At 51.3% G+C, this 17,999-nt stretch overlaps 9 protein-coding genes across 9 annotated transcripts; 4 read left to right on the top strand and 5 right to left on the bottom strand.

Moving 5' to 3' along the window:
* Positions 1 to 10: 10 nt before the first annotated feature.
* Positions 11 to 1,041, top strand: N7539_003771 (thiamine pyrophosphokinase-related protein; the record flags this gene model as incomplete). The annotated part of the gene is made up of 2 exons (XM_056933373.1): positions 11 to 42; positions 120 to 1,041. The coding sequence occupies 2 exons, from the start codon at positions 11 to 13 to the stop codon at positions 1,039 to 1,041; spliced, it is 954 nt and encodes a 317-aa protein (XP_056790914.1).
* Positions 1,042 to 1,524: 483 nt separating this feature from the next.
* N7539_003770 (serine hydrolase domain-containing protein) lies at positions 1,525 to 3,445 on the top strand (the record flags this gene model as incomplete). Its single annotated transcript, XM_056933372.1, has 2 exons — positions 1,525 to 1,565; positions 1,633 to 3,445. The coding sequence occupies 2 exons, from the start codon at positions 1,525 to 1,527 to the stop codon at positions 3,443 to 3,445; spliced, it is 1,854 nt and encodes a 617-aa protein (XP_056790913.1).
* Positions 3,446 to 4,011: 566 nt separating this feature from the next.
* N7539_003769 (DNA-directed RNA polymerase core subunit RPB8) lies at positions 4,012 to 4,517 on the bottom strand (the record flags this gene model as incomplete). Its single annotated transcript, XM_056933371.1, has 2 exons — positions 4,012 to 4,117; positions 4,192 to 4,517. 2 exons carry the CDS (start codon positions 4,515 to 4,517, stop codon positions 4,012 to 4,014), a joined length of 432 nt encoding a protein of 143 aa, XP_056790912.1.
* A 358-nt stretch (positions 4,518 to 4,875) lies between these two features.
* On the top strand, positions 4,876 to 6,101 carry N7539_003768 (elongator complex protein 4; the record flags this gene model as incomplete). Its single annotated transcript, XM_056933370.1, has 2 exons — positions 4,876 to 5,335; positions 5,401 to 6,101. 2 exons carry the CDS (start codon positions 4,876 to 4,878, stop codon positions 6,099 to 6,101), a joined length of 1,161 nt encoding a protein of 386 aa, XP_056790911.1.
* Positions 6,102 to 6,133: 32 nt separating this feature from the next.
* Positions 6,134 to 6,427, bottom strand: N7539_003767 (uncharacterized protein; the record flags this gene model as incomplete). The annotated part of the gene is made up of 2 exons (XM_056933369.1): positions 6,134 to 6,330; positions 6,415 to 6,427. The coding sequence occupies 2 exons, from the start codon at positions 6,425 to 6,427 to the stop codon at positions 6,134 to 6,136; spliced, it is 210 nt and encodes a 69-aa protein (XP_056790910.1).
* Positions 6,428 to 6,977: 550 nt separating this feature from the next.
* On the top strand, positions 6,978 to 7,940 carry N7539_003766 (tRNA splicing endonuclease subunit SEN34; the record flags this gene model as incomplete). The annotated part of the gene is made up of 1 exon (XM_056933368.1): positions 6,978 to 7,940. The coding sequence occupies one exon, from the start codon at positions 6,978 to 6,980 to the stop codon at positions 7,938 to 7,940; it is 963 nt and encodes a 320-aa protein (XP_056790909.1).
* A 335-nt stretch (positions 7,941 to 8,275) lies between these two features.
* Positions 8,276 to 9,471, bottom strand: N7539_003765 (RNase P/RNase MRP complex subunit; the record flags this gene model as incomplete). Its single annotated transcript, XM_056933367.1, has 3 exons — positions 8,276 to 8,452; positions 8,660 to 8,868; positions 8,940 to 9,471. 3 exons carry the CDS (start codon positions 9,469 to 9,471, stop codon positions 8,276 to 8,278), a joined length of 918 nt encoding a protein of 305 aa, XP_056790908.1.
* Positions 9,472 to 9,774: 303 nt separating this feature from the next.
* Positions 9,775 to 11,090, bottom strand: N7539_003764 (alpha-hydroxy acid oxidase; the record flags this gene model as incomplete). The annotated part of the gene is made up of 3 exons (XM_056933366.1): positions 9,775 to 9,927; positions 9,985 to 10,868; positions 11,015 to 11,090. 3 exons carry the CDS (start codon positions 11,088 to 11,090, stop codon positions 9,775 to 9,777), a joined length of 1,113 nt encoding a protein of 370 aa, XP_056790907.1.
* A 2,865-nt stretch (positions 11,091 to 13,955) lies between these two features.
* On the bottom strand, positions 13,956 to 15,195 carry N7539_003763 (uncharacterized protein; the record flags this gene model as incomplete). Its single annotated transcript, XM_056933365.1, has 3 exons — positions 13,956 to 14,043; positions 14,149 to 14,925; positions 15,044 to 15,195. The coding sequence occupies 3 exons, from the start codon at positions 15,193 to 15,195 to the stop codon at positions 13,956 to 13,958; spliced, it is 1,017 nt and encodes a 338-aa protein (XP_056790906.1).
* Positions 15,196 to 17,999: the final 2,804 nt, after the last annotated feature.

Raw genomic sequence — 17,999 nt, 5'->3', positions numbered from 1 at the left:
AGCCAACAAGATGGCAAAGTCCAATCTAGATCTCGTTCGCGAGTGCGATAAGTATTGAACCCGTCCAAAGACGCTCGCGCCTTCCTGTGCTCGGAACCCATCTCTTATACACCGCTTAGCTTTCCCTACTACGAGGACAACAATGTCGTTTACTCGGAGAACCTCAAGAATTACTATGCATTCCGAGTCTCCGGGTATGATGTGACGCTGGGCTACATCCTAAACTCTGTGGTGGAAAAGTTCCCCTGGCCCAAAGATATCTGGTCCATCGACTCCGCGGCTCAAACCATCACCCTGGTCGCGGCTGCAGACGCCGATCCCGCTCATCGCAGCGAATTAATGGCGCAGAGCATTGCTGAGGCTGTCAAGGCCGGCTGCTTCGAGGTGCTGAAGGGCTGGCGCAATGAAAAGTATCCTGTCTACGGACCTGGCGGTGAATTCTTGCTTGAGATGGAGCGCTGCGCTACACCCTTATTCGGCATTGTCTCGTACGGCGCCCACATGACCGGGTATGTGGAAGACTCCACGGGATTGAAGTTCTGGGTCCCTCGGCGTGCAAAAACCAAGCAGACGTATCCTAGTATGCTGGACAACACTGTTGCCGGCGGCATGTGCACCGGGGAAATTCCCTTTGAGTGCATCGTCCGCGAAGCCATGGAAGAAGCTTCCCTGCCCGAAGACATTGTGCGAGCATCAGTCAAGTCCGTGGGATGTGTCACGTATGTGCATGTGCGCGACTCCCGTGCCGGTGGAGAAATCGACCTCATTCAACCAGAGGTCGAATATGTCTACGACCTGAAGCTTGACCCTTCGGTCGTGCCCAAGCCCTGCGATGACGAGGTGGAGGAATTCAAACTGCTCACTGTGTCGGAAGTCAAAGAAGCTTTGGCGCGTGGAGAGTTCAAGCCCAATTGTTCTATTATCATGCTTGATTTCTTCATCAGACACGGTATCTTGACGCCCGAGAACGAGCCCGATTACCTTGATATCGTGGCACGCTTGCATCGCCGTATGCCGCATCCTACCGTTACGCATTGCTAGAGTTAGAGCAAATCATCGTCAACTTTCAGCACTCAAGTGGCGCAGAAACGCCAGAGGGACAATATGGGATACGCTTCATATTGGTCGATGCGGTGACTGAGCACTGTGCAGCATCGGTCTGCCAGCTTTTACCTTGGTACACACCATATAATGTCGCTAAGCCCTACCTTTCTTCCGCGCACATATGATATTCCAGCACATACCAAAATTGTGAACAACTGAAAAATGCATCCTCAATCCCCCAAAGCTGTACAGTGTATTCTCCATCTCAACGTGCGAGGTCAACAGCCTTCGATATCCCTTGTACTAGGGAAAGAAAAATGAACTGTCGATCTGGCAACTTCCGCAGCTCGTTTGCGGCGGGGACTTCCATTACCTAGTGTCTATGCATATAACATGAGAGCTGCCAACTCTGACACTCCCACTCGCCTTCATCCTCGCACATTCTAGGGAAAGCACTTGAAACAACGACATATTCCAATCATGAGCACCAGTAGCGAGGAACCCGAAAATTGGGACTCGGTGTCAGTATCTCAACCCCAAGTGTCACCTACGAACGAAAGTCATACGCAGCTAACATCGCGGTACCAGGAATGACCGTCTCGAACTCGCTTGGCTAGACGTGGAAGCCGCCCTCAAGATCGCCGACTCCCCATCTATAGCTGTCGGGATCATCCATGGAGCCAAACCGATGCCAGTCTTTCAAAAGTCTTCTGGTATCGCCAACTTCGACACCGGGCAATGTGCCGCTTTCGATACTGTGTACAACATCGCGGGATGCTCCCAGATGATCACCTGTGCCGCGGTAGGCATATTGGTCAACGAGAAACGACTGGCGTGGAACGACCTTGTTAGGAAACACATTCCGAGTTTCTGCCCTTTCACAGACTCAGACATTGGCGAGAAAGCTTCAGTCATAGACTTGTGCCGACATACGACAGGACTTGCAAATCCAGCCCCGATCTTCATGGGACCGGGCGGATCGAGCCTGAGCAAAGCAGATGAGCACACGGCGTTTGTGAATTCTCTACCCGGAACCGATGAACAAGGTCCGAGATTCCGAAAAGTATGGCAACACAGCGATGCTGCTTTTGGCCTACTTGCCCTGATCATCGAAAAGGTAGCAGAGATGCCGTTTCACGAATTCCTTCGTGAGCGTATCTTCAAGCCTTTACGCATGTGGAGCACCAATGTCATGCCCGACGAATGCAATGGTAGATTGCAATTTGCCGTGCCTTACGTCAAGTCATCCGCCGGAATATGGTTGAAAGTCCAGGCCGCGACGCTTGATCGAACTCATGGGCCGTTGTTGGCAAGTACGGGCATGACAAGCTCAGTCCTGGATATGCTCAAGTTCATGCAGGCTGTCATACATAGGTATGACCAGGAAAGTGATACAGACTCAACTCAGCCGATGGCTAAATTGAAAATCGAGAATCCGCTCCGAGAGATCGCGGCAATATGGAAAAACGCTTGGGAGCGACCCGTGAAAGACGGACTGGACAAGAAGACCGGATATACTCTGGGCTGGAACCGCACAACAATCCCCAGCGCTGTCTTTGAGCCCGACTCGTATGACCGCTACGCAGACGGCGAGAAATCGTATATCAACCCAAGAACTATTGTGGGAAAAGGATCAGACTCCCCTATGGTGTACGGATATCACGGCATCACGGATGGGTTCGTCTCTGCGACCTACCTTTTCCCAGAGACCCGCACAGCTATCGTGGCCATGAGCAACTCGGCCAGCACCGGTGATGTCGCGGAAGCAGCGGTACGAATCATGCTACAGGCTCTTTTCAGGCCCAAACCCCGTGTGAGTGCATTCGGGCCACTGCGAGCCGCGGGCCGCCGCTGTGAACACGTCTTTGAGAAAATGCTCGCGGACTGGAAGACGGGTCGCGATACATCCTTGTTCAACAGTGATCTTCAAGACTTTGCTGGATCGTACGTTGGACTAAACACAATCCGGATCAGCATAACAGGTGGCGTCAAAGAAGGCGAATCAGGTTTTACCGAGCTTATGGTCACATTTGGCGCTAATTCTGGGTCGAAGCACCCGCTTGAACCTTACAACACCGATATGTTGAGCTTTCTTCCCCAGAAAAGGGAACAGTTGCTTGCCCGGGGTATGATGATGTGGAACCACTACAAGATGGGCATTTTTGAGTTTGTCAGAGAAAAGGAAAGTGGTAAAGTGCTTGGGTTTTGGTGGCAGTGGGACGCCAACGAGACCTCATCTTTATGGGTAAAGGACCATGGTGTCATAAGTCCTCAGGAGATTCAGGAGATACAGGAGAAGATCAGACATTCTCGTATACCAGAGGAGAAAGTCACACCACCAGAGAATGGTACCGTGAACAGCAATGCTGACCCTGATGTGCAGCAAGTACAGCCATCTTGAGAAACGAATTGATCTTGCAGTCAAAAGCAAATTGCTCGACTCATGATGCCGTGGAATGAGGGATATGTTGACGCAGGGAAATGATCATCAGCGCTGCTGAGATCTCCCAGTCCATTCTAGTGGCCCCTTCTGTCTTGTAGAATGAAATGTTGCCTTCCCTGTGCGATCCACGAGACCACCAACATCGATTAAGCTCTACCGAGGCCGAGCCCTAAGCCGTGATAAAATATCGTAGCAATAGCCTCGCGTGGGTTCCTGGCCAGGTGCCATGCATGTTTGATAGAAAAGGTTAACTCAAGATCTGAACCATATTGTTCACAACAGTCTGCGACAGGTAAAAGCCCGAGAACAGATCTGATATTGACGGTTATCGACTGTCTATGGTACACGGAATTCGGAAATGCAAAAACGCCAGCGCTGACACACCCCGAATCGAAACAAATGAGAGAATAAAAATGGAAACCGGGAGCCATTGGCCACAATCAGAAACAACATCATGAACGGGCCTTTCCTTCCCTCCAGCCGCCTGACAAGCAGGCCGTAACATCACAAGTGCGCATATAAACTTATTTCTTCATCAGGAGATAGACGTGGTCGATACGCAGAGGATTGGTCTTGGCGTAAGGACCGACCAAGTAGAGAAGGAGGCCACCGAAAGAAGCAAAGACGGCCCTGCAGGAACCAGTATCAGCATACAACTGAGCGCGGTGACGATAGCTCACCAATGGGGAGATGTAAAAGCCTACATTGTGTCCTTCTCAGTGCCCTCCGCAAACCGATAGACCTTTCCGTGGCAGACGTAATCGTAGTTATCGGCAAGGCTGGGCTCACCATTGCTGACCTCGCGCCAGCTCGTGCGGCTATCCTCCTTGCCGTCGTGAGAAAGAGTCGAGGCGATCGCCATTCGGACCGAATCGCCCACGGCGCATGGGTAAAGCTCCGTGTTCACGTCCAGAGTGAAGGTAATAGACTTGTCGCGGTTCTCGCATTCCAGGCGCGAGACGCGATCATACTTCTGGGCATTGATCGAGTTGATCGTGAAGGTGTCTTCGAAGAGGACGGGGTCGGACATGGTGAATTAGCGTGAATCGAGACGGAAATGTGTCGCAATGATACACAGATCTCGTCAAAGAGATGTAGATGAGATCAGTCAGAATAATGCGACAGCCGCAATCTTCGTAGATTCACGAGTTCCTCGTCGGAAGGCCTCGATTCTGAGTGGAGATGGTGTAGAAGTTGAGGTAGAAGATGCGGCGGCACCGCGGCGGAAATTAGAGCTTCTCTTTTTTTTTCTGCCGCTTTTCGGTTTTCCCCCCGCCACCGATAATGATCTCCGCTGCGCCATTTCGAGCTTTCGACTCGGCGATTGAACATTCAATTCTTCAATTCCCACTCCGAGTCGCCAAGTCAGGTCAAAATCATCACAAGACATGTCATTTCGCAAACGCAACGTCGGTCTCTCCACCGGTGCCGACCGCTCGGCTGCTGTCTCGTCGCAATCAGCCCCAATCGAGTCCTCTCCCGGTATACGGCCTTCACCCGATGATGGAAGACCAACTACATCTACCGGCGCTCCTTCGCTTGACAATCTATTAGCAGGCCATGCCGGTCTTCCTATGGGAAAGACTATCCTGATTGAGGAAAACGGGACTACAGACTTTGCCGGCGCATTACTTCGCTACTATGCTGCCGAAGGCGTCGTCCAAGAGCAAAAGATCCATGTGGTCGGTGTCCCAGAACAGTGGGGGCGCAGTCTACCAGGCCTGATCGGCACCGCAGAGTCTCTCGAAGAGAAAAGATCCGATAGGCGCAAAGACGAGAAAATGAAGATTGCCTGGCGGTACGAGCGGCTGGGTGAATTCGGTGCTGGTGTTGCAGGCTCTCGAGATCGTAAGCACCATGTGTCTCGGCATGTACCTCGTTACAATGAGCCCCATGAACTGATCACAACAAAGCTCCAAGCCAAATTACAGCGGCAGGAGGCGAATCAGAGGCAAAGCCCGCTTTTTGCCATGCATTCGACCTAACCAAACGTCTGACGCATGCCGGCATCAGCAACATGTCCTTTATCCCACTCGTGCCCTCGAAAGATTCGCCATTCGCAGCCATTTTGAAAGAGTTACAAGGCGCACTGCTTTCCAGTCCCGCAAACACCATTCATCGAATTGTGATGCCAACCTTGCTCAACCCAACTTTATATCCGCCTAGCGCGTCTCAGCCCGAGCATGTGCTGCAGTTCTTCCATTCGCTCAAGGCGCTCATGAGCGCATATCCTACTCGAGTCACGGCCATGATCACGATTCCTCTTTCCCTCTTTCCGCGCTCATCAGGTCTGATCCGTTGGATTGAGTTGTTATGTGACGGGATCATCGAGCTGTGTCCTTTCCCCCACTCCGCCGACACTGTCGCAACCTCTGGCGCAGCAACGTCTGTCGAGGAGCCACCGCAAGGTATGCTGAAGACCCATAAGCTGCCCGTGCTTCATGAACGCGGCGGTGGAAGTGATCAGAATGTGGGACAGGATTGGGCGTTTACGCTAAGCCGTCGCCGATTCGAGATCAAGCCTTTCAGCCTGCCGCCAGCCGAGGGTGACACGGAAGCGCAGGATGCAGCGACACCAGGCGGCATGCCGAAGAAATCTGATCTTGAGTTCTGATCGGCCCAATGTCTCCCTCGACGTACTATTTCTCAGTAATCCTCCTGGAAATCACGACGAGTTCCCGGTTCAGCCAGCATATCGTCGAGTTCAATCTGCTCCGACATTGCGGGACCAGAATTGGCCATGGTTCGGAGATAGCTCTGTCCGTATGCGCCGAAGTATTGCCGTCCTGAATCCCGCTCATTGCGCAGACGATTTCCTAGACAAGTTGAGGCTGCGAGCCATGCTGCGAAAATCATTGGCAATTGTGCTTGTCATCGGAAGTACGGTACTCCCGGTCAGACTGATCTCAACTCGTCGTGTGACTCACCCGCAAACAGCATCAATGGTGCAAAAAAGACTAGGAATAAGAGAAGGAGAAAATTCATCTTCCTGATCCTGAAAGGTCCAAGATCGAGCTTGTTGGTAGGTTGCACCTTTGAGGCTCGCCCAACTGTTCCGCGGACCACGTTCTATGGAGCAGCCGCCAAGGCCCGGCTATCCCAGATAAGGCTTAGTGTGGTGCGAGCTCCCTCAAACAAAATTCGCTTCGCTCGGTCCGCTGCCTTTCATTTCTTTCTCTTTTCCTACCTTCTCGAGCTTCTGGATTTGCTGGTCAAACCACGAGCTCGCCGAATAAATAAATGGTATGTGTATCTCCAACCACACTCTTCCAACACCTCAATCTTGCGTGATTATATATCTACAAATCTGTCAATCCCCTGAAGCTCGATTTAATATCTCAAAAAAGAGCACACGTGACTGAGAAACGTATTGAAAATGACCTGCCTTGAAATTTTCATCATTGCATTTGATTACATCTGATCACTTGGAGACATTGGCTAACTCAATGCACCTGATTAGGCTCTATGAATTGAATGAAAAAGTTTGACTATGGAATCCGCACCTTCCCTTCCCATCTCGATATCCTATGTATCTGGTAGATACCTTCTGTTCTCCATCGATGTTGTCACCTACCTCCGTCGCGAGCACAACATCTGCGGGGTCCTTATTGGGACTCTCCCACAGATCCCACAACAGAATGTTTTCCTTGGTCTACCCCTGGAGCTGATGCCAGAAGAGGCTCGACTTTTGGTGGACAAGGGTGTAGCCTGCATTGTAGACGAAGTGAAAGCGCACGACGGAATGCGATCTCTCCTAGAGGAAGATCGCAGGGCCTATCTCCGCGACTTAGAAACCCAAGGTCAACTTGCAGCACGCATTCTCGCAGACCGAAAGGAACAGCAGCGTGTGCAATCCTTGAAGGAGATAGATGAGAAGAGGGCGAAAGGCTTAGCCGCGAAGGCTGCAAAGGCCGCCCAAGCGGCTGCCGAAATTCAAGCAACAGAGACTTGTCGATCCTCAACCGAGGCTGAAGAGTCCGCGTCCTTGTTTGCTCCGGTCGACGAAAAGACTTCTACATCTCGCACTACCGGTACGACCACACCAGCGCCGTTGGCAGTCATGGCTGTCACGCCCACAACTTCCTATCCACCACTTCCCGAGCCTGCCGCAGCTGAGCATCGGCTTCCCCGACCCGACGTACCTCTGTCATATCCTCTTTTCGCTCATCTTCACTCCTTGGGTTACTTCCTCTCCCCCGGTCTGCGATTCGGCTGCCAGTACGTGGCATACCCTGGAGACCCTCTGCGCTTCCACTCTCACTTTATTGTCGTGTCCGCCGAATGGGACGAGGATATTGATCTTATGAATATTGTCAACGGTGGCCGTTTGGGAACCGGTGTGAAGAAAGGCTTCCTTCTAGGCGGACCGCAGAAACGACGCGATGAAGTTGAATCTGAGGCTGATCGAGTTGGCACTGTTCGGACATTCAGCATTGAGTGGGCTGGAATGTGAGAATCTTTTGGGACAAATTCCACTATACAAGAAGGATCTGAGATGATCTCTTCGATGCTTCAACTGCCTTGTGACAAGCTACCTCTGAAGAATCTTATGCTTGTCGCAAGACTGCTGCGTCTCCAAATTGCGGGATAACGACAGGACAATCTGTCATGTACTCATGTTGGGCAGGTCGCTTTACGAATCGGCTTGACGGCCTTGAGCGACTTTATCTCCCGATCTGGGATATGATCATGTCAATGTCCGAACTATGCCAGCGCGAGCTATGAATGTGCGGTCCCACTCATCACGACTTGCGCTAAACGTGGTGCCAGCCTAAGCTGTCACAGATATCATGTCTTGCCCCGGATCATCAAGCGCTGCGTGGTAGAGGCAAGACATGGCGTCTCGGCATTTGCGAAATCGTGATCCTTCGGGGATTTGGGTAGTGCCTTGAGAGCCTGGGCAGGCAACATCGACCCGTGTTCTGGCATAACGACCTCGAGGATCGGGTTTATCACGAGCTTGGTCTAGTGTTTTGTCAAGTCACGGTGACTCTTATTCAAGTCGAGCAAAGAATGCCAAGGTTATCTAGCTGTTGGCTTGGATAATACATACTCGAAATATGAATAGACTCTTACCTCTCCAAGTTGAAGGATCGGTTTGCTTCTTGATGGCTTGTCTTGCGCTGACACAGTGGTTCCTCCTTAATCATGATGAAGAGCGCCATCTTATACGTAGTCGATGTTTCTCCACTTGAACTTCTTGTTCGCCCTGTCAACGGGTCGGTTTTCGAATTGGCTGCCATGAAGCTCAAAGACCAGCGGCTTCAACTCTGCTGCTTTGGCTTCTTGTTGATTGTCGCCATCTTGAATAGTGGCCTCCGTCGACGTTGGTTGTGGCAATGGCACCGTAAATCTGAAAACTGTATGCTCTTTGGGTATCGCTGTGGGTGGTATCACCATTAGACACTCATTCCAAGCAATCCATCAAGGGGAACGGACTCTCCGCACTCACTCTTCACATCGTCCTTTTCAGTGACAACAACAAACGTAAACTTGGTGTCCCGCACCACAATTCCCTTCAATCCGACCCGGCTTGCGCATTGACTCCGAACAACCTCCACTTCTGCGCCGTGGAAATCCGCGCTGACCAGCTTTGCTCCATGCGACGCCGGTGTGATCACACCAGTCCGTCCCCCGACTCTGAGATCCAGTATCTCTTGCATATATCCCACCCAAAGCGCATGCAGGCCCTTGAAAATGTCGTATTTGCATTCTTCCTTGGGCAAATTGTACAGGCCTGACGAGCGCTTCTCGCGCGCAGACAGTGGTTGCGGTCGCTGATGTTTGAGAAAGTACTCTTTCTTCCGAAGTCGCTCATGGCGTCGTCGTGAGCGGTTATCAGCTGCTGAGGGTGACGTTGGTCGAAGGTAGAGTGGTTTTTGCTTGACGCGCTCGGTGAATTGCTGCGCGGCGGTGTCGGGGGAGTGGGCGCGCGCGAGGAGATTGTAGGCGATGTGATTTGTAGGCGCACTTGCGGACGCCATTTTCAGATAGCTTGATCGTGCACAGAGTGAGATGTATAGATGGTTATGTTCGGCGTGGCCAGCGGGGGTTACCAATTACGTTGGCGGAGGAGTGAAACTTGGAGAAGAAAAAAGACCGGTAACTATCTCCCCGCCGCGATAAGAGATACGCTGCTTCTACCTAGTACATACACGGCATTTGGTCATGCATAATACGTCTACCACACCCATGGATTGTCAAGTTGTCAAACAGCTTGACCAACGTTGGAGACGGAAATTACTGATACTCTCGCGGTGTCCTTCGTTTGGGAAATTTTGCAAAGCTCAAAGTCTGGCCAGTGGCCCATCGGGTCTTACGACTCCGATTCTTGACGAAGTGATATCGGCGATCGATTTGCAGCCCGCCAACTGCATGCATCGCTTGAACTCATTGTATAATATCCGAAGCATTAACTCGACCCCTCGCTGTCCGTCGACCTGAGTTGTATGAGATCAGCATCAAGTCATGGCTCCGAACTGGTACCATTGACATACAGCTAGGCCCCAGAGCATTGGACGTCCAACCCAGCAGCATTCAGCGCCGAGTGCCAAGGCTTTGAACATGTCTGTCCCCGAGCGAATGCCCCCGTCAATGTGAATTCTGATCCGGCCTCTGGCTGCCTGGACACATGCGGGAAGAGCATCGATGGTGGCGGGTGTTTCGTCGAGCTGACGCCCTCCGTGGTTGCTGATAATCACTCCGTCACAGCCGTATTCGATCGCCATCTCAACATCTTCTGGGGCAAGGATGCCTTTGATCCAAATCTCCATCTTGGTGATGCTACGGAGCCAGGGGATCTCTGTCGCCCATGAGTGTGCCGCAGAGTTGAAGGAAGTGAAACTATCATCATGAGACTGTTTTTGGATCTGTTTGGAGGTCATTTCAACCATGGAGTATTCCAATCCTGCGGGAGGAAGAAAGCCATTCCTCCATTCGTTGTATCTGACCCCGAGCACTGGGCTATCGGCAGTTAACAGAATCGCTTTGCAGCCAGAGGCCTCTGCACGGTGCACAATGCGGGCCTCCTTTGCCCGATCTGTCATCGAATATAGCTGCATTGCATGGTGGATGGGACCTATCTCTGTTCCTACCGCGGTGATCTGCTCGACTGGATAGTTTGCATATGATGAGATTCCCATATTGATCCCTAGAGAGGCGCAGGCCCGACTCGTCGCAAGCTCTCCGTCGGGATGAGCCATGGCCTGTAATCCTGCAGGTGAGACACACAATGGAAACGAGATCTCCCGGTCAAACATGCCAATCTTCGTATCGACTTCGGCAACATTCTTCAAGACCCGCGGCAAGATACGATACTTTCCATATGCAGACGAATTCTCGCGAACTGTGACTTGATTTGTGGCTCCAGAGTTGTAGAAGTCTACAAGTCAAGTCAGCGTACTTTGTTCTCTCTCTCTCTCTCTCTCTCTCTCTCTCTCTCTCTCTCTCTCTCTCCCCCTACCCTTTGCCTGATCCTTCATGGTCACTTGTGGCGTGAAGTTGATACCCAATGTTTTTCACGCTTACCTGAAGTTGACTGTGGCATGACCCGTGAAGCTGCGGCTTCGAGATCCGCTATACACAGAATCTTGTGCTTCTCCATTCTGGCAACAAGACCGTTGTTTTTACGAAAGCAGGTATAATGGGAAAGCAACCATTTTCATGCAGTGATGATTGTCCTTGTAGAACAACTCCGAAGCGGGGTCAACCAGTACTCGGACTCCTTCCCCTCCTTTCCCTAAAGGCGGCTCTTTATAGCTGGTCATCCCGGGGCGAACCATGGCCACCTCCATTCAGAAATTGCTTCCATAGAGCTATGCAATTGATAGACCACTGCCATTCGTCTGTTCATCTGAGTCGGAGCAGTCGACGCAGATGTTCCCTCTTCTGGTACTCAACACAGACATCTTTTCATATGGTACTGACCAGCAAGGTAAGCTTGACACTTGGCAGGCTCAATACCTTCGTCTACTTCGGTCGCTATTCCATCCGGCAAGACAGTCGGCTCTTACAAATCATGGCTGGAAGTTCTCTTTTACTATCCGAGCACATTCCTTGAATGAGCCGGAAATGGGGGCAACACAACGCAAAGTTGACCGATTGTAAATGATTACATCTGGGAATGTCAACCCCGGGCGTGTGGTGCTGTCGTCGACCAGCACGCCACCGATTACCGATCGGGCAATAATGGAAACGCTCTAGAGAGTTACCAGCTAGAGAAGGACAGAAAGACAAAGAACGACATGACCATGAAAGAGGCCCCCCACTTCCCATGATCTGCTTGTGCGCAACAGCCCGAAAACGCCTGAATGTCAACATTCGGGCCTCGAGACTCATCGTCCAGCACCCATTTCCGGCTTCAGCTTTTGAAAGCTGACTTTTCATTTCGAAATATACGCCACGGTCGTCGACTGGTCATTAATAGATGTTCAAAGGTCAACTTTCAATCACCTTGCTGGACGTTGCTGAAGACACGAACAGCTGAAACGGTTCTCGTCATTTTACCAAGAATTATCCATACCTCCAGTACGGGTTCAACCGTCTCCCTCCCCGATTGGGCCCTTGATGCATGTGGCGTGCAGCATTTCACTTCAACGCTTGCATGACACGGGCTCGATACACATCCGAAAGAGGCAGCGATACGCTCCAAGGCCAAAGCGCCGCTACCAGCCTGCTGGGTAGGTGGTTTCCAAAGACAAATCGGACTTCTCCATGGCTCGGGAGAATGGTGTGGTACATTCGGATATCGATGTGGGCTTGTAATCTGTAGAGAGCACGGACACCAACTCTGCGCATTGTGTTGCAAGCAGAGATTAAAGTACAGAAGCGATACATGATTCATTTGGTGTCTATGTACGTACCTTGTAACTTACCTGTACTGTACCTAGATATGTACTCGACCAACCGCGCTTGCCTCGCTCAAAATCCTCGAGGCACAAGTATTGCATGATTCATGAATCAATCACCTGCACGAATCATTGGGGCTAAGGGTGGCAACCCACGTGATTTGGAGAGTCCAGTACATGCCGAGGAGGTGGACTGTCAGCTTTGCATGCCAGTAGTTAACTATAGGTTACAGTACCTGAGTACACACATTGGCGATCCCAGGGTAACGGACACAGAATGATTGCAATCACGACGGACTCGGGCCTTCCTGGTCTGCACCAATGCGACTAACTTTACGCTTTCTCTCTTTCTGCTTGGGGATTCCCTGACTCATGGGAGATACGGTATGTCTCCCGAGTCCCGTGGGTGGTGCCTCAGCGCGTCAGGCCAATGAATCCACTAACGGCTCGGTCCGAAGGTACCAGACTTGAGACCACAATAGAGCCGACCGAATGCACTGGCTGCACTGGTTAGTGTTACTCAATTCATGGCCCCCTACTATTGTGTTGGGCCTTGAACCATGTGAATCTTTCATACGTTTTTTTTCGCCCACAGTTCAGATCTCGACGCTAGTCTCAGCCATCTATACGACATTTTGTAATTCACGATGATTCGAATCTCATTTGTCTGCATGGGAAATCGCGGATTCCCCCCAAGGCTGTCTAAATGGGCGGAGCACGCGTCTCGCTCGGACGTCACCGATGTCTCCTGGATTCTGGAGAAATTACCTGCAGATATTCTCGATTTCCAGGAAAAAGCAAAGCTTCCACCATCAAAGCTTGGCTAGTATCAAAGTAGCTCATACGGGTAGGAATAGTCGTGCTTCCGATGATATCCAAAGTGAGAACAAGGCTGTCAAGTTGGAAGCAAATCCCGATCGGGCTGGACGACGGGAGACCCCGACGCCGTTGAGAGAAGAGCCCAGGAGGGTAACGGGTGGGACTGGGAAGTACATCTGCGACATCAGATTTGGGCGCGATCCGATCGATCAGTAGAATCTCGGACAGTGAAAAGCAGGGCTTAGCAGCACGGGAACGATTTCTCCCGTCTCGAGTCTCTCGGCGGTGCGCGCATTTACCAACCGTTCAACATAGAGAGACATTGGATGGAACATGTTAGAGTTCAGCTAACGGCATCGAGGGATTCCAGGAAATTTCCCACCGGGAGACGCAGATGACGAGGGTGGTAGTCCATTTCGGCCGAAGCTAGGTGAAATGGGTACCACCATGGAATTAACGCCACTTTTCTGGGCACATCATTGAATCCTACCACCATAACGGGCACTGGTGTCCCTGACTCCCTGGTGTCACATGGAAAGAATTATGGCCTGGGGATTGAGAAGGTGTCAACCTTAGCGATCGACAAGTCACGAAGCCTGCGCAAAAAAGCCTACGCCAGAGGAAATAATGATGGCTTAAGACTGTACTTCCTATTGATTAACTAAGAGGTCTCGGGTAACCGGGTAAATCCGCTTTCGCAAGATGTGCTGATGGAACACGAGTCCTGTCATGAAAAAAAAAAAAAAAAAGATGCTGCAGGAAAGAAGAGAAGACATGTAGAAGCATCCACGTCCTTCTGAACTTCATGTGCCAATGTCCGCCAGCAACGTGATTCTGTCTTCCACCCTTCTTAAGATCGTGGAGTCAGGCTCTGTCTTGACTTTCTTCGGTCTAGTTTTAGGCAAATGTCAGCAAATAAGGTGAGGAATGGCTCGGGTAGTTCAGATCCCGCGAAGTAAGAAAAAAAAAAAAAAAAAAAAAAAAGGGAGAACATACGGATTTCGGACAGTTTCCGCACACTTTGCCTGGCCACATTTGCCACAGGTACTCGCGCCGTCATTGAAGGTAGCATGACACACATGGCAGATGCAGTGGACTCTCTGTCGCGGTTTTCTGAATGTCCGCTCGGGCTTGCGAGTCGGAGGCTCCACGTCTCCTGGATAACCGTTGGGGTATTTCTCGGGGCGATGCGGACTGCGTGGACACTTTTTGCAGCGCACATGAGCGCAAGAACCGCACTCCTTTGAGCCAGGCTCGAACATGGTGTCACAGGAGTGGCACATGCGTCGCACGCGCTGAACCACTGGCTTTCGAAGATGGTCTGGTCCCCCGATGCGTGACTGCATCGTCAGCGGTGCGGCTGGGTTCCCGGTAAACTTGAGATGCGGAGTCATTGGCAGTGTGCCGGGCCGTCGGGCACAGAGTTCGAATACTTTTGCATGGCTCACGTAGGCACACTTGTCATCGTGTTCATTGTTGACAGGAGAAATTGGACAGCTTTTGCACCTCGGATGTTGGCAATTGATGCACACCGTGTTGGGGCCGAAAGCAGTTTCACACCGGTGGCAGGTCCGTCGCACTCGAATACGAATGGTCCTGTTTACTCGGGGGAACTGAATGTCAGACGAGGGGTTGACCTCTTCAGGTCCGAGATGTAACCCGTATCGGGCCAAAAGAGCTCGTGCTCTCTCACGCTGTGCGATGATGCGGTCGACATCTATAGGTTCCTCGGCGCTGAGCGGGTTTGGTTCCGCTGTACTTGTGAGGGTTGGACTAGGGTATATGTCATTAGCAACGGAAGTAAGCCGACTCGGCATAATGAGAGAACCTGGCTGATTCGAGATTGCTGGACAGAGAACGGGAAAAGGGGAAAAAAAAAGATCTCGCATACACTGGTCGGTTGGAAGGTAGATTTGAAGTAGTCGTGGAATCCGCGATCGAAGGCGGGCGCTTGGAAGCGGGGCGCGTCAGAAAAGCAGTTTCGAAGCGCTTCAGGTACGTGGAAAGACCATCCGGCCTTTTCTCTTGTTTCTGTAATGACATGATGATGTGATGTGTTCAAGGCAGCCAAGCTACTGCTGAGTGTCGTGGATGGCGCAAGATTAATGTGCCGGCGTTGATAACCCCGGTCGCGGGTCTAGCTGAATACTGGCTGATGCTGATGATAGTGGCTGGCCGATCACTTCATTAACCCCAGTGTGCTCCGACACAGGCGAGTACAAGTGTGAGCGAGGCCGAGAATATAACGCAGTTCGGATCCACGAAAATGGGCTGCTTTAAACAAGCTCTCGGCGCTGGGTTTGCCTTGGGGATAGCCCAATTCGCAGAGCTGGGATTGAGAGCTAACCACGGTACATCAAGCTCGATCGCAAAACGATCGCGATCAGGAACAGAAAAGCTCAAGAATGATCTATGCAGAATGAGGCCAAATAGGTCGATCCGGATCGAAGCGCGAGGTAACAATCCTCTCGCCAGCTGGGTGGAAAGGAACAATAAGAGTTATAAAAGACGGGCTGTCGCTGTTTGTGGACGACGCCCGCATAAACGAGCACCTGAGACGGGAAATTCTTGTGCTTCATGTACCGCGGATGGCGGGTCGACTCCAGGCAAACCACGTTGGGGCTACCATCCTATCATCATGAATTATGAATTGGATTCGAGCTTGGTTGAGGTTTCCGGAAGCCAGCCAAGTGAGCCAGGGGGGGGTCAGGGATTTGTAAGTAGGGTATACTGAGGGAAAGTCCCAGGCCGGCTGAAGCCCTTGGGCAGCGGAGAATGCCCGATTTTTTTTTGAAGCAGATCAAATGAAGATGCAGCATCTAATAATCCTACCTGGTGAACTGCTTCTTTTCCGCAACCAATCTTTGAAGACTAGAGTGTTGGAGACGGAGCATTGCCAAATACAGTTTGTGTATTGTCATCGCCACACAGGGTGACAGGGTGACAGCGCAAGAGTGGAAACGATCATCTGGATATGCGCATGCTGCAGAGTGCAGACGAGGGTGGATCACTCAACAATGCACCGTGAACCCGAGGGTTTGGGAGAGTGGCACTGCATTCATTACTGCTTGCTCCTTTTTCGGGTTTGAAAGGTCCTTTACAATGGGGTGATGTATCTTTTTTTTTTCTTTTCCCTGTGGTTTCCCCAAGACAAGTCTTGCTGATGTCGGAAAGGTACTGTGGTACCTTCGCTGTCAAGACTGATTCATGTGGGATCTCCTCGCGAGTCATGACGGAGTCTCTGGCAGGGTCAGAAATCAATTGATCGTCAGGCCCATCGCGGACTATCTTCACCATTCACCGTGACAAGGTTCATTTACTACTCGTCGAACCAGTACCGGGTACATCATATAGTTCTCCAACGTTACGAATAGTACATTAGACCATGCAGCTGGCTACTCTCCTCATGTCCTTCGACTGGAATCACTAGCTGGCACCGACAGACTGGGTCCAGTGGGCTGATTCAACGCAGAGGCGAGCGGACGAACGGACCAACGCAACGATGCAATGCTCGGTGGTCAGTAGAGGCACGAAGCGAGGACATGGTAGTACAATAGTACTACTCGACAGCAGTACTGCACAAAATAGAAATGACCGCAGGGGCCTCACTCCTTCTCCGGAAAGGCGCCCGTGCATCAACGTTGAATTTAGGCATTCATCAACGTAGTTAAAATGTCTGGTTCTGTCACTCACTTATCTGATGATAGTCTATTAGTCTAATAGTCTGACAAGCCAACAACTTCTTACGATAGGTAGCGAATGGATTACCTACGTCAAAATGTAGGACTTGTCACTACTGCGAGCACGGCCCTCATGCCCGGCATGAACAGCTGTCCATAATGTCCGACCATCGTGGACTGTCCATTGATCGGAAACCACCTGTTGACAATGTCATGATCTTTGGACGACCGCTTTCCAGCAGACGTTGTTGGACAATGACCTCGCGCGTCGAGCTACAGCATCGGTGGTACAATTCCGTCCGGCAGGTGGATCTGATCCCAAGACGCTGGATTGACGGGGGTCATGTTGTTTGTCAGAGTCTTTGACTCTTTACCCCCTTGTTCCCCATCCCCACTGGGACTGGGAGTGCTGTCACTGGGATACTCGAGGCTGGAACCAAACCCCGAAAGGAGGGACCCAGCCGGCTGGACCCTATCCGCCATCCCGTCGGGGCCTGGAGGAACTCGTGGTCGATGGTGGTTGGAAATTGGGTGGAAGGTGGACACTCGGCAGGCCTAATAGAATTGTTATATAACTTAGTTTGAATGCAAAGATCAGCGACAATCTGACATTGAAAGGATAGAAATCATCTAAGCAATACTAGTACGATTCCGATCCGATCTTGCACAGGGCGGAGACCATCTTCTGATCTGCCATACGGCAGGTATGATCAGTGATATCACCGGTTCACGTCACTGTTGCTACCTCCGAACAAAAATCTACGATTGGACCTGTGTTTGGGGCTGCTCATAACGGCCAGGTATAGGACATCGTGCGAGGAAAAGCTACAACCACAGGGGGGAATCAAATCCGCTGCCTGAATCATTGGCGGTTGAAAACGTAAAGGGGCTTTGCAGTTTGCATTCGACAAGTCACCAGCAACGTACACTGGGACAGTACTTTGAGATTGAATCATAACATGATCAGTCCCGACTCCCCGAGAGTCTCCCGTCAGGTTCCGTGCCCAAAGTTCGACTAGAGGAGACGCTACTGCGACGCTAGGAACGCCCCCTCCTCTGATGAAGTGGCAGGATGGACCATCCAGACTTTGCAAATGTCCAAATCACATGCAAGATCTCAGATACCGGAGTTTGACATACAACGGTGATGCTGCATCCCGCAAATCC

This window comes from Penicillium diatomitis (genome assembly GCF_028827545.1).
Source record: "Penicillium diatomitis strain IBT 30728 chromosome Unknown utg000004l_segment0_segment0, whole genome shotgun sequence".
In the NCBI taxonomy this organism is placed as follows: Eukaryota; Fungi; Ascomycota; class Eurotiomycetes; order Eurotiales; family Aspergillaceae; genus Penicillium; species Penicillium diatomitis.
The sequence above is the reverse complement of the archived record's forward strand: the minus strand, read 5'-3'. Positions and strand labels throughout refer to the sequence as shown.